This window comes from Xyrauchen texanus, chromosome 26 (genome assembly GCF_025860055.1).
Source record: "Xyrauchen texanus isolate HMW12.3.18 chromosome 26, RBS_HiC_50CHRs, whole genome shotgun sequence".
NCBI classification, from domain to species: Eukaryota; Metazoa; Chordata; class Actinopteri; order Cypriniformes; family Catostomidae; genus Xyrauchen; species Xyrauchen texanus.
Genome location: NC_068301.1, coordinates 10,040,617 through 10,054,404, shown reverse-complemented (window position 1 = coordinate 10,054,404; position 13,788 = coordinate 10,040,617). Strand labels below are relative to the sequence as shown.

At 38.9% G+C, this 13,788-nt stretch overlaps 1 protein-coding gene across 1 annotated transcript; it reads left to right on the top strand.

Moving 5' to 3' along the window:
• Positions 1-1,512: 1,512 nt before the first annotated feature.
• Positions 1,513-11,716, top strand: LOC127620000 (26S proteasome non-ATPase regulatory subunit 4-like). Its single transcript, XM_052093049.1, has 10 exons — positions 1,513-1,655; positions 2,247-2,387; positions 2,497-2,611; positions 8,335-8,421; positions 8,519-8,587; positions 8,744-8,959; positions 9,194-9,302; positions 9,868-9,999; positions 10,189-10,241; positions 11,222-11,716. Exons 1-10 carry the CDS (start codon positions 1,630-1,632, stop codon positions 11,390-11,392), a joined length of 1,119 nt encoding a protein of 372 aa, XP_051949009.1. The 5' UTR covers positions 1,513-1,629; the 3' UTR covers positions 11,393-11,716.
• Positions 11,717-13,788: the final 2,072 nt, after the last annotated feature.

Genomic DNA, 13,788 nt, shown 5'->3' with positions numbered 1-13,788 from the left:
AAATTTTAATTCGGTTATAATTCACTCACCTTTATGTTGTTCCAAACTCATATGACTGACTTCTGTGGAACAAGGCAGATGTTAGGCAGAATGACGGCCTCAAGTCACCATTCACTTCCATTGTATCTCCAACTTCCTGACTGATAAGCCACAAGCAGTAAGGGTGGGCAGACATGTTTGGACTGCACAAAACAAGATGGACTGTCTCTACAAAGAGTGGTGCGATCAGCTGAGCGCATCACCCACATCAAACTCCCTGACCTGCAGTCCGTCTACAGCAGACAATGCTGGACCAAAGCTAGGAAGATCATGAAAGACCAGAAAGAAACTCTTCCGCTCCCTGATAGCCAAAGAGAATGAGCTTCTTTCCCCAGGCCATCTGTGTCCTGAACCAAGGACAACACCAGGACTAGGTTCACTGTTCAACACCACACACTTGAAGAAATATTAGGCTACACACTGCGTTATTATATTATCATTATTATACATCTACAACATCACCTCTATAACATCGGCCTTGTTGCAGGTCAACATTACTGCAGTCTGCACAATTGCAATTTACCTTACAATGTACATATTGCCAGTCAAACTGTTGCTGCTACCACCTCTACATCTGTTATAATGCACGATTTCATGTTCATATGCATGCTTTGTACATGCAGTATATTTCTTCTTTCTCCTATTTTGTGTATTTTATTGTTGTAAAATGATTTCTACTCCTTATATGTATATCTGTATATCTATACACATATATCTATACATCTACATTGTGTGTGTGTGTGTGTGTGTGTGTATATATAGATAGAGATAGAGATAGATCGATATATATATAGATATATACATATATAGATATATCGATATATACATATATATATCGATATATATATATATCGATATATATATATATATATATCTTTTTCTATACCCCTCTCTCTAGATAGATGGATAATGGTATCGTAAACTGTGGGAGAAAAATCGTACCAAGAGTTTCACTACATGTCGTAGGCCTACTGTGTATGTTAGTTATGTGACCAATTAAACTTTTTTCTCTCTCTCTCCATATAATACAATTTAATGGTGACTTAACCTGTCCCTAAAATTCTTAACATCTCTCTTTGTGCATTTACATGAATAAAAGCGCTTTCAGCAATTTTAACGACAGAATTTTCATTTTGGGGTGAGCTATCCCTTTAATTTTGCCCTTAACTAAACATTCAACGGGCGACTGCCAAACGAAAGTTATCATCCCTACTCACTACGATGGCCAGAGCTCTTGATACGCACTCTGAAGGGAGCATGACATTACAGTTTGATTGTAGCCGTCACTAAAAGTCTTCTGACATGGATCTTTGTGAAAAAATATTGCTTTTTTTACTTTTGTTGGGAACGACCCTTTGAGTGGCGTCCCCTTCTCGAAGTGCCCTTCAAGGGCGCAAAAATGCCATTTGGGCACACCCAACGTCGTTTTCAAAGCGTGGAGACGCAGCGCTGACGTCGCGTCGACGTGAGAAACGGAAACAGTACGGTCCGCCATTCCGCTTTACTGTTAAAAAGATGTAGGACACTGACGATATTTGAACCAATCAACGACGCCGTTGCTTTTGGGAAAAGGACTAGAGAATTTCCAAGATGGTGCTGGAAAGTACTATGGTCTGGTAAGAAAGAAACAAATGCGCTACTTTAGACAGATTTGCGCCTTTTTGTGTAAAGTATTTATATTTTAAATGATTATCAATACAACGTTTTCTATTTTGCCGCATGTTTGTCCGTTAGTAGAGAAAAGTATGATAATCAAATAGCCGGTCTCTGGTTAGGATGACATTTTCCTGAGTCATTATATAGTTGGTAGATCACTTATATACAAACACATTCATGAATCATAAACATTAACACTGATACGTGAACTGTAACTGATATAAAAGTATTTAGTCTTCCAGAACTGCCATTAAAGGAATACTGTTGAATCTGTGGCTGTCTAAACTGCACTACTAGGACGACATTTTTGTTTAAACGCCTTTGATTCCTCAATATGCTGTCTAGACAGGCAGCTCACTTTGTTTTACACTTGTCTACTGCTTGAATCCACTCTAGTTATTTTGGCTATAATGTAAATGATAATAGGACCACGATGTGCTGATCTTGTTATTATAAATGGTGTTTAACACCCTTTTATTCTTCTCTATAACAATCTAGTACAAATCGGATGATTTTGATGAGATGCTGATTTTCCTCTCTTTTGCTTCCAGTGTGGACAACAGTGAATACATGAGAAATGGAGATTTTCTGCCCACCAGATTACAGGCACAGCAGGATGCTGTCAACATTGTCTGTCACTCAAAGACTCGTAGTAACCCAGAGAACAATGTGGGGCTAATCACAATGGCTAAGTAAGTGTGTATGTACTATGCGTGTTTCCATTTCCTTTTAGATGTGTATGATTTGATGGGCAACATTATTGTATGTGTGTATTAACACATATCTGTTGCTTTTGTGCAGCAATTGTGAGGTCCTCACCACTTTAACGCCAGACGCTGGGCGCATACTCTCGAAGCTCCATGCAGTTCAACCCCTGGGCAAAATCTGCTTCTGCACTGGCATACGGGTGGCACACGTATGTAAATTCATCATAGATATTTAAAGAAAAAATTGGTAACACTTTAGCAAAAAGGTTCCATTCTTTAAAGGGATAGTTAACCCAAAAATTTAAATTCTCATTATTTACTCACCCTCATGCCATCCCAGATGCATATACATTTCTTTCTAAAGCAGAACACAAACAAAGATGTTTGGAAGAATATTTTAAATCTGTAGATCCATACAATGCAAGTGAATGGGTGCCAACATTTTTAAACTTCAAAAACACATATAGCCATCATAAAAGTAATCCAGACGACTCAGATTAATTAATGTCTTCTCAAACTAAACACAAGGTGTTTGTAAGAAATAGATACTTTTTTACTTAAAATGTTCGCTTCCCTTGTGTTATGCAATTCATGAGGGTTGAGGTCACGCAGTCTCTTCTTGGATGACTTTAGTGCGTTGGCAAGTTGAGGTGAGAAATACGGCAACGCAGTGTTGTTTTCAACATAGGAGGAGGACTGTTATACAGAATCTGAATTGGTTTTGCTATAGATTTGTATTTATATGGGTTTCTTTTTTGAAATGGTGCTTATTCTGGATGGCTCAACCTACTGAAAAACATTAGATTATGTCGGCGGGTTTTATCGAAAGGGAAAAGTTGAACCTTTCACAGATTCCCTATCTGTAGCCTAGTTTCCATCCACTTTTCACGCTATTTTGTTATCGATAAAGTGAAAATGCGAGAAATAAAACTTCTGCCCGTTTCAATTCAAATGGCCTTTTTTATTGATAAAAATGGTGTGCGTGATGTCATGCCTAAAAAAACACTGTCGCATAAGTTTTGGTTTAGCGCAAAATAAATCTGCCCTGAAGCCGTTTCCATTCAGAAATGTGTGTTTGTTGCTAATTCGCCTCCCAGATGTCCCTAATTTTTTTTTCCTCCTAAGTTTGGGTAAAATGGGGAGATTATTGAGACAATTCATTAAAATTAGCCAGTGTACTATCATTTAAATTTCACAAATAAATGCAATCAGAAGAGGAGAAATTGCAATAAAATGGGAGCAGTTGCCCTTCTGATAGGACTGTGTAACACAGTTAAAGATGGGCAAGGAGGAGGCGAGAACCGGCTTGTCAACATAAATCATAATTTAATGCAAACTTAAACCAAAAGCACAAACATGAACACGCACACAACGGACATGCCCGTAACTCTCTCTCTCTCTCGAACCATCGTCACCGGCCGCCTTTATCCCTCGCGCGCCTCATCAGGTCGATTGGGGACCGGGTGCGCGATATTCCAACCCGCCCCCTCCGCTCCACAGACTGCAATATTGGTCCTGATGTTGCGCATATTGCAGGTTGGCACCGGTTCTGACCCAAAAGCGGATAGTCATGGTCCTGTTCAAGCTGTCAACCTGCACCAAGTAGTGGAGAAACTTTCTGTCTCAGTATAAGGACCATCAGTCGAGGTGTGTGTGCACAGCTATTAAAGAAAACAAAATGATGCGGTGTAATATCAGGGTTTACATTGGATACTTTCCTGATATTTGATATTTTGAACAATCATCTAATCAAAAGCATCACCATCACAACTGCTTTATGTCCCGCATATTTATCCAGCAACCTTTAGCGACCAACTGAACTTGATTATTAATCAAATTTATTTTAGCTTCAAAATGCAAATGTATATTTTCTGAAGAAGCTCTGCAAATGTGATCAGAGTTAGATTTAAAATATTTAAATGTTTTAAAATGTTCAAAAGCTTGTTTTCTGAAAATGATCTCAGCATTGGACAAATAGTTCTGTAGTCTTGTGCAGAACATTCTGAGAATGTCATTCAGCTGACTTTATTCATCTACATAACAGGGTAAAGCTAATTTAAGTTTGAGAAATAAAAGGCATTATATATATAGGTCTAAAAAAAAAAAATGTAAAAAATCATTTGGTAATAATTTTTATTTAATGCTTTTTTCATTTGATAATTTATTTTATTTAATACAGGGGATTTTTCCGGCATTTTTTCAAAAGTAAAAGTAAACAATAATTTAATAGAATTGGGCTATACGTGTTCCAAAAAAAAAAACACTGAATCTTTTCACCTAGTATTGTATATTTATTCTTAATTTAAAACATCTTTGTGCATGATAATGATGTGATATGTTTTGTGGTCTAATTCCGTGACTGCCGTCTATTATTTTGAATGGTGTGGAAAAGAAACTTTAATAAATAAACGGATGGATACAGCGATTAAATTAATCGCAAACAGTGGCCATTCATTTGTTCAATGTGCACGAGATATTTGTATTGGCACTCCTGGAAGTGTCACGTTTGCAGCATCGGATCTATATGCTGTAAAGATCAATCGATAATCACGTGCAATAGATGGGCTTTCAATACTGTCGTCATAATTAACACAGGCTAACGATTGGGGCAGACTCTGTCATGTGACACTACATTTTTGCGTTAATGATAATTTTATCGTCAAAAAGTGTTTCCAAACCATTTTTTCGCAACATTTGATGTATCAACATAGTTTATGCGCTTGAGATAAATGGAAAAATATTATGTGGCATTTTAGCGATGATGTGCGTTTTTATCAGCTTTATTTTGATGCACAAATTTTTTCCCGCAAAAAATCCTTGGATGGAAACGTAGTTTATGATCCTGAGCGACTGAAGCTATAACTGCTTGCTGACTCAATACACCCATTGAGGCACTTAAAATATTGAGGGTGTGCAGTGAACAATTTTCCCCTGCTAATTTGAGACCAAACGAGGGATCCGACAATATCGACATGCCAACGCGCCTATGTCACGTGAATGTGCGTACCACAGCTGGCCAGAAGTGAACATTTTTAGTGACTTTTTTATTTTTATTTTTTTTTATTGATTATTTCTTACACACTCCTAGTGTTTCACTTCAGAAGACATTACTTCACTGGAGGTTTATGGATTTCTTCTATGCTTACTGCAGGCCCGCCGACAGGGGGGGACAAACGGGTCTGTTGTCCCGGGCCCAGGGTAGGGGGGGGGGCCCAGAACTGGGCCCTCATTAAATTATGGAATAATTGTTAAAAAATAAATAAAATAGGCATATTTGTGGAAAAAATATCTAATATTTAAGTTACATGAAAGCTTTTTATTTGTTTTCTTCCTAATTGTCCTTGAAATAGTGGTCAAGAACCCCCGCCCACCCCCAAAACAAAACTGGTTTGGCCACTGATCAAAATTTGATGTTGTCATTTGATTTGAAGTTCAGTAGGCTAACGTTACGATCAAAATGTCCGGTCAGCACAAGTCTGGTGCTCAGAAAAGAAAAGAAAAGAGAAGAAGGGAAGAAGAAAATAGAGGCCTTCGAGATGTCCTAAACAAATATTTTAAAAAAGGTGGTGACGGAGAAGCTGGAACTAACGTTAGTAAAGTCAACGTAGAGCAAGGTAAGAAACAGCGCAGCCAACGTTTATGAGTGTTGTCAAAGACCCGGTACCAAGTCGGTACTAATTTTGTTTTAAACGTCACGCCACGGTACCAGGTTTTCTCAAACCCGGTACTTGATGCGCGTGCATGCCCGAAGCGCGTGCAGTTGCGTCCTCTTCATAAAAGTGCTGAGACATTGCGACCGGCGGTGCTGCTGATGTGGTGGCTGTAAATCCACTTGTTGATAAGAAAGGAGGAAAGAGACACATATGGAAATATTTTGGATATTAGCTCATAATAGCGACGCGGCGCGCTCGTTTTACAGGCGCGCAAGTTCATTGTTGCATAGCAACGACAGACGCCACGGGAGAGCACGCGCTTGTGGAAAGGAGAAAGCGGTGCGAACTGCGCTCTCCATGATGACGAGGAAGTATTAGCAAAGAATTCATTGATTTCTAGCCCTTGCATTAGCTTTACTACTAGATATATTTATGGAGATGAGAAATAAAAAGCCGGCTGAAATGCGTCACTGTTGGCATCGGTGAACAGATAATGGGCCAGATCCGAGTCTATTTTTGCTGCGCTGCTCATGCTTAATTAAAAGTGAAAGCACACTTTTGATGGACAAAAAATAAATATGATTTCACACAAAAAGTGCCCAAAATGCACAGATTTTGCATGTCTAGTATGTTTTAACAAGAACTGCAGTAGGCTATGTCAGAAAAAAATGAAAACATTTATAGAAAATGTACCCATTTAAACGTGTTTTTATTATTCAGTTTGGGTAAAAGTATATGGTGTTTTATAAAAAAAAAAAAAATGGAAGTCTGCTGTAAAGTGGTTAGAACAACGGAATCGGCTAAAATCAGAATTGGCCTAGAAAATTGTAATTGGTGCATCTCTAGTATAAGAGCCTGACACAACACGTTATCTTTGACAGAAACGGTTGAGTTTGGTAGCTCCGTCAGAGAGGATGAGACAGAGAGGAGAGAGATCCAGCTGCAGTCAGGTGACAGAGAGAGTGATGCGTTATCTTTGACAGAAACAGTTGAGTTTGGTAGCTCCGTCAGAGAGGAAGAACAGAGGAGGGGAGAGGAACAGGAGAGGAATAGCAGAGGAGGGGAACAGGAGAGGAAGAGCAGAGGAGGGGAACAGGAGAGGAAGAGCAGAGGAGGGGAGAAGAACAAGAGAGGAAGAGCAGAGGAGGGGAACAGGAGAGGAAGAGCAGAGGAGGAGAACAGGAGAGGAAGAGCAGAGGAGGGGAGAAGAACAAGAGAGGAAGAGCAGAGGAGGGGAACAGGAGATTAAGAGCAGAGGAGGGGAACAGGAGAGGAAGAGCAGAGGAGGGGAGAAGAACAGGAGAGGAAGAGCAGAGGAGGGGAACAGGAGAGGAAGAGCAGAGGAGGAGAACAGGAGAGGAAGAGCAGAGGAGGGGAGAAGAACAAGAGAGGAAGAGCAGAGGAGGGGAACAGGAGAGGAAGAGCAGAGGAGGGGAAAAGGAGAGGAAGAGCAGAGGAGGGGAGAAGAACAAGAGAGGAAGAGGAGAGGAAGGGAACAGGAGAGGAAGAGCAGAGGAGGGGAACAGGAGAGGAAGAGCAGAGGAGAGGAACAGGAGAGGAAGAGCAGAGGAGGGGAACAGGAGAGGAAGAGCAGTGGAGGGGAACAGGAGAGGAAGGGCAGAGGAGGAGAACAGGAGAGGAAGAGCAGAGGAGGGGAACAGGAGAGGAAGAGCAGAGGAGAGGAACAGGAGAGGAAGAGCGGAGGAGGGGAACAGGAGAGGAAGAGCAAGGGAAAAGGAGAGATCTGGGCATGGGGGGGGCCCATCTAAGATTATCTTGTCCCGGGCCCAGGCAAGACTGTCAGCTGGCCTGCTTACTGTATGTGCTTTTTGGAGCTTCACATTTTTGACCACCATTCACTTGCATTGTGTGAACCTGCAGAGCTGAAATATTCATCCAAAAATCTTTGTTTATGTTCTGCTGAAGAAAGTCATACCTATCTGGGATGGCATGAGGGTGAATTGATGCTAGAATTTTTTTACAGCATTTATTAATCTTTGTTAATCTTAGTTAATAAAAATACAATTGTTAATTGTTAGTTCATGTTAGATCATAGTGCATTAACTAATGTTAACAAACACAACCTTTGATTTTAAAAATGTATTACTATATGTTGAAATTAAGATTTACCTAGATTAATAAATGCTGTTAAAGTATTGTTCATTGTTAGTTAATGTAAACAAATATTTACAAATGGAAATTTATTGAAAAGTGTTTCCAAAAAATTACAATACTGATTTAATCGGCTGACATTTGCATTTATCTATGTTTGAAACTAGCTGGCTTTGAAGCACAGACAAGGCAAGAACCACAAGATGAGGATTGTTGCTTTTGTGGGCAGCCCAGTGGAGGACAATGAAAAAGATGTAGGTTTACTCTCATGAAGGTCAAATCCTTTTAAATTTTCAGTGTTGCATATTTCAGTGTTGGTTGCAAATATTTCCCCCCAAATATTTTCCACAGCTGGTGAAGTTGGCAAAGCGATTGAAAAAAGAAAAAGTAAATGTAGATGTGATCAGTTTTGGAGAAGAGGTAACAGACATTCCTCCCTTTGCATTCCTATATATATATATATATATATATTTTTTATTATTATTATGATAATTGCACATCATCCCCTTTTGATCACTTTAAAGTCTTCCTGATTTTCAGTTTTTTTATTTTGCATCCTTGAATCAATCTGTTCAGGAGGTGAACACAGAGAAACTGACTGCATTTGTTAACACACTGAATGGAAAGGAGGGCACAGGTTCTCACCTGGTCACGGTGCCCCCTGGGCCCAGCCTTGCTGATGCCCTGCTCTCTTCTCCTGTCCTGGCTGGTGAGGGTGGTACCATGTTGGGCTTGGGTGCGAGTGACTTTGAGTTTGGAGTGGACCCCAGTGCTGACCCAGAGCTGGCCCTGGTAAGATACAATTTAACCTCTGGTATAACTACACTGAAGAAAGAATCCCATCCGTAAGATAATGCTTGGCTAGTGAACTCTTTATTTAAAGTATATTACACCCATTTAAACATGAATGCAACTTATAACTGAAACAACTGGCAACCATTTATATAATATTGACATGGAAAGGGCTGATATTCATTTCAATGATTCTTAACCATCTCTCTTTCTCTCACTAACCCACTATCACAGGCTTTGCGGGTATCCATGGAGGAGCAAAGGCAGAGACAGGAAGAGGAAGCCCGCAGGGTAGCCGCACAATCAGCGGCCGAGGCCGGCATTCCTTCCTCTGCTGCTGATGGTGAGGATGCAGATCTAGGCATCATGTTCTGCATTTCTCTAAACAAATCTCCAAAAACAAGTTATTTATTCATTTTTGTTATCTGTGTTGTTTTATACTTCTAACGAGATGGTGTGGCATAGTGGCTCAGGGGTAGTATCCTGAATGTTGCTGGGTCGAGCCCTGTATATTGCAAACATTACCTATTAACATTGTGCCCTAAAACAAGGCATTTAACCCTAGATTGCTTCAGGGTTAGAGGAATTGTGTACTGCAAGTAGTTTTGGATGACCCTAGATCAGAGGAAGACAAGTGGTGATTTAATAACAAAATTTCTATGAAAATTACAATGGGTTTTAACCCTTTTTATTTAGTTATTAAACCCTGACAGTTGCTTTGTTTAGCCCGAATGAGTTATTGATTTATTTGTGCACCCTATTCATTTGCAAGTAATTAGTGTTTGCTTTGTTTGAAACAAACATGTTCAGAGTTTAACTTGATATTCAGTGTTTGGTTCTTTCCCTTCAAGTTGATTCTCATTGCAGACCGTCTTAATTTTCAACGTGTGACTTGTTGTCTCCCTCAGAATCAGAGGAAGCACTTTTGAAGATGTCTGCCCCTCAGCCTGACAGTGTTGTGGCAGCATTGCCAGACTTCAGTAGCATGACAGAGGAGGAGCAGATAGCTTATGCCATGCAGATGTCCCTGGCAGGTGGAGGTTTGTACCTTTCTTGTACCTTCACATCCACAGATCAGAATGGTCATGCCTTGTTTATTCCTCTTGGAAGGTGCATATCTTAGAACATAATCTGTGCTGTATGCACATTGGAAATGTAAAATGACTAGAAATACTTGTTAAAAATGGACTTAAAAATGTATTGTATTGACTTCTCCCCTCTTGTATCAGAATTAGGAGAATCAATGGACACAGGAGCTCCAATGGACACTGCAAAATCTAAGGTAAATAAGCCTAAAAGACAATGTTGTTATTATTACAGTATCAATATATTACTTGTAGTACTGTATGTAGTAACTTAAAAATTAAACTCGTCCTTCCACATCTTAACCAAAAATCAAACTACAAAAGCATAAAATTAAATGTATGTAGTTTGTCCAGTGCTTCAGTCATACAAATGATTGCAGCTCATTTACTGATGTAGCTAATGCCACTGTACCCCAATACCTCCGTATTCCTTCAGCTTCGCTTTAGAAGCATGCGTGCAGCATGGACTACTGCTTGTCATTGGAGCATTAAACAAACTTATATTTACCCAGTCCTAGTTACATTTTTCTCTCTCGATGCATGGTGATCTTCATTTGAGCAATCTCTATATCGATTCTTAAGATCAATCTTTTCCTAAATGTGCAACTCTCTATAGTACGAGTAAATTACTCACAAATTAGACCAAATCTTACGCTATGAGATGTCTGTGATTAGCCACTGGCAGGTAAATGTTCAGATTTCACTCACCAGTGATTGAGTAGTATATTGGCTAAGAAGATCAGCATCCTTTCATTGGGTGTTGAGAGTAAAAGTTTGATTTGACTCATTCTTTGTAATACGTGTATAAAGACGAGAACCACGCAATCCATTTGTCATTTGAATAATGTCTCTTTTAATATACTTACTGTTCTTTGGTCGATTGTTGATCAAAAACAACAAAAACTGACAGTTACTGAAATTAAGCAAGTCTTCATTTTAATGTGAGTGGTTATGGTTTCCTATATACATTGCAAAAAATGTATGTCTTTAGGAGTTACTTTTTAATGAGGAAAAAATTGCTGCGTCCATTTAATGTTAATTTTAACGTCTCAAAAAGAGCTTTTGTTCATTATAGGTATTCTTACATCTTCCTTTTCTCTAGCTAAACAATATTTGTTCCTTTATTCTCCCTGCTAACATAACTTTTCTCTTGCACTTTTATTAACTGTCTCTACAGGAAGAGGATGACTATGATGTAATGCAGGACCCAGAATTCCTCCAAAGTGTTCTAGAGAATCTGCCTGGCGTTGACCCCAACAATGAGGCCATTCGCAATGCCATGGGTTCCCTGGCCTCTCAGAGTGGTAACAAACAAGAGGGGAAAAAAGAGGATGAAAAGAAGAAATAAATTCAAAAAATGTTCTATTACTGATTGTGATTGTTGTATAAGCCATGACATGTGAGAGGGGGAAAAACAGAGAGTAAAATTCCAATAAGTTGCCACATCTGATGTTTTTGAGCAATTTTAGATGCAGACCCCATTGCTGAGACATTCATTACTAGGTATTTCTGCAATGTTTTGTGGTACCACAAAAATTCACACATGGCTTGCTAAAAAACAAAAAAAAATTCCCCTCTAGACCTGTGCACAATTTATCAAATACTTGTTGAACCTGTGCAAAGCATCTTAAATAATTTCTTTTTTCTATTGCCATTAAAACATGAAGTCTAATCAAGTGCCTTACGGTTCCTTATTTTGCTCATCAATACTATACCATATAATTCACTGATATATTGGTTCTTCAAAATTATTGTTTTAGTGAAAACGTAAAGGATGAATGACAGATGATACTTTTTTATTTGAAAAAACAAACAAAACAAAAACTTGAATACAGTATAGTATCATAGCATCTCACAAAATTCTATTCTATTTCTTTTCACAATATGTATATTTTTGTCCCATCCAGACATTCATAGATGTATGGTCAAGGTAATCCAAGGTTATATATTTAACCAACTTTCAATATTACAAAACAACCAAGTTGGAATGTGTTGAAAATAACATCAGATGTAACACTGGAGGACTGGCAGGTTGTGGGGTTATGCAGGTTTTTGTACAGCTATTTACAGATTCTTATAGGGCCTGATTTATATACAGTATATGAACCTGATATTTATATGCATCATCAAAGATTAAATCTCAGATGCTACCAAACCTCTCACTGAAGGCACGTGTGGAGATATCTAGACAATAATGGGCAGCACAGAGATGACTGAGATAAGGCAAGTTGTTATCTAGGAGTGGATAGAAGGTATTAAAACATTGGTTAAAACATTTTAAAACAAATGAGCCTGAGTGTTCAAAGAGCATGTCAGAAGGAAAAACTGTGGTAATGCTACTCTATCACCAATGGTTTTTGCCCAAAACGACACTTTTAGCCAATATCTGCTTTAAGCATGCAAAAGGTACACAACAACAGAATTGTGAAACATAATAGTTTCAAACATTTCAGTGAGCTCCTACAACAACATCATGATTTTTAAAGCAGGCATGTACAGAAAACATAATTTACCTTTCAACATTAATGGATGATAAAAAAAAAACTATAATAATGATCAATGTACATATGTATCCCCCATTGCATGTAGTATGTAATGCTCATAAAGACCCAAAACACTGGTCAGTTTTTCAGTACAATCTACACATTCAAATCTCTCCTCTGACTCCTCTTCAGTAAGAGAAGTTTCTAGCTCCATGTCAACACTTGTCTCCAGAATCATATTCTTTCTCTGATAATTGCAGCTGTAATTACTTTCATCCTGGATATTATCATTTGCTATCCCTTTAATGCTTTCTCTTGACTTTAAGTTAGTAGTGTATTGGCCAGATATGGTCTGAGGTAGATGTGTGCTGTCTGATTGAGTAGTGGCTACAGGGCAATCCTGCCTAGATACTTCACTGTTGGCTGATGGGTTTGAATTTGGAATTTCAGGACTGGTATTGTGAGATTCTGAGACCTCGTGTTCATCAGAATCCAAATTAATCACTGGAATTTCTTCTTTGGATGGAGGACAATCTTGCCCAGATCCTTCACTGTTGGCTGATGGGTTTGAATTTGGAATTTCAGGACTGGTATTGTGAATGACTGAGACCTCGTGTTCATCAGAGTCCAAATTAATGACTGAAATTCGTCCTCTAGATTGCTGAGGGGTCACATATAGCCTATCAGGATGGGAATAAGCATAAAGGCTCTTATCATCGGGTATGCCATCAAGTTTGAGGTTCGATATGTGATTGGTGCAAGTAAATGGTGTGATAGATTCATTATGAGAAGAATCTGACAATTGTGAGGTAGATTCAACTGCTGGACGGACTTCAGTCTTTGTGTATCTGGAATGGCATATCTGATGAGCATAAAGCAAGTCCCCTGTTGAAAAGCTAGCTTTACATCTCTTGCATTTGTGGGGAAAACTGAGTGGCTTTGATGGAATATCAGGGAGTGTCGGTCCTTGAAAACTGGTGTGGGTTTTCAAGTGTTCTTGTAAGGCTCTTGTATTTGTGAATGAGAGATTGCAAAGGAGACAAACATGAGAGGTAGCACCATTGTGCAGAAGACTGTGCTTGATTAAGTTTCTAATACTACTGAAAGTCTTAGAACAGACATCACATTTGAGACTTCTACAAAGTTTATGAGACTCACATTGGTGAGCATGTAAGCTGTCCTCCTGGATGAAGGTTTTTGGACAGAGAGGACAAGCATATGGTCTCTGCCCTGCATGTTCAAACATATGCTCTTTGTAGGA

What these genes read in the sequence shown, in the direction of transcription:
- LOC127620000 (XM_052093049.1), top strand. Translation starts at nt 1,630, where the DNA reads ATGGTGCTGGAAAGTACTATGGTCTG. An exon ending in CTGACCCAGAGCTGGCCCTG is followed by an intron (nt 8,960 to 9,193) that starts GTAAGATACAAT and finishes CCACTATCACAG; the next exon opens with GCTTTGCGGGTATCCATGGA. An exon ending in GATGTCCCTGGCAGGTGGAG is followed by an intron (nt 10,000 to 10,188) that starts GTTTGTACCTTT and finishes CTCTTGTATCAG; the next exon opens with AATTAGGAGAATCAATGGAC.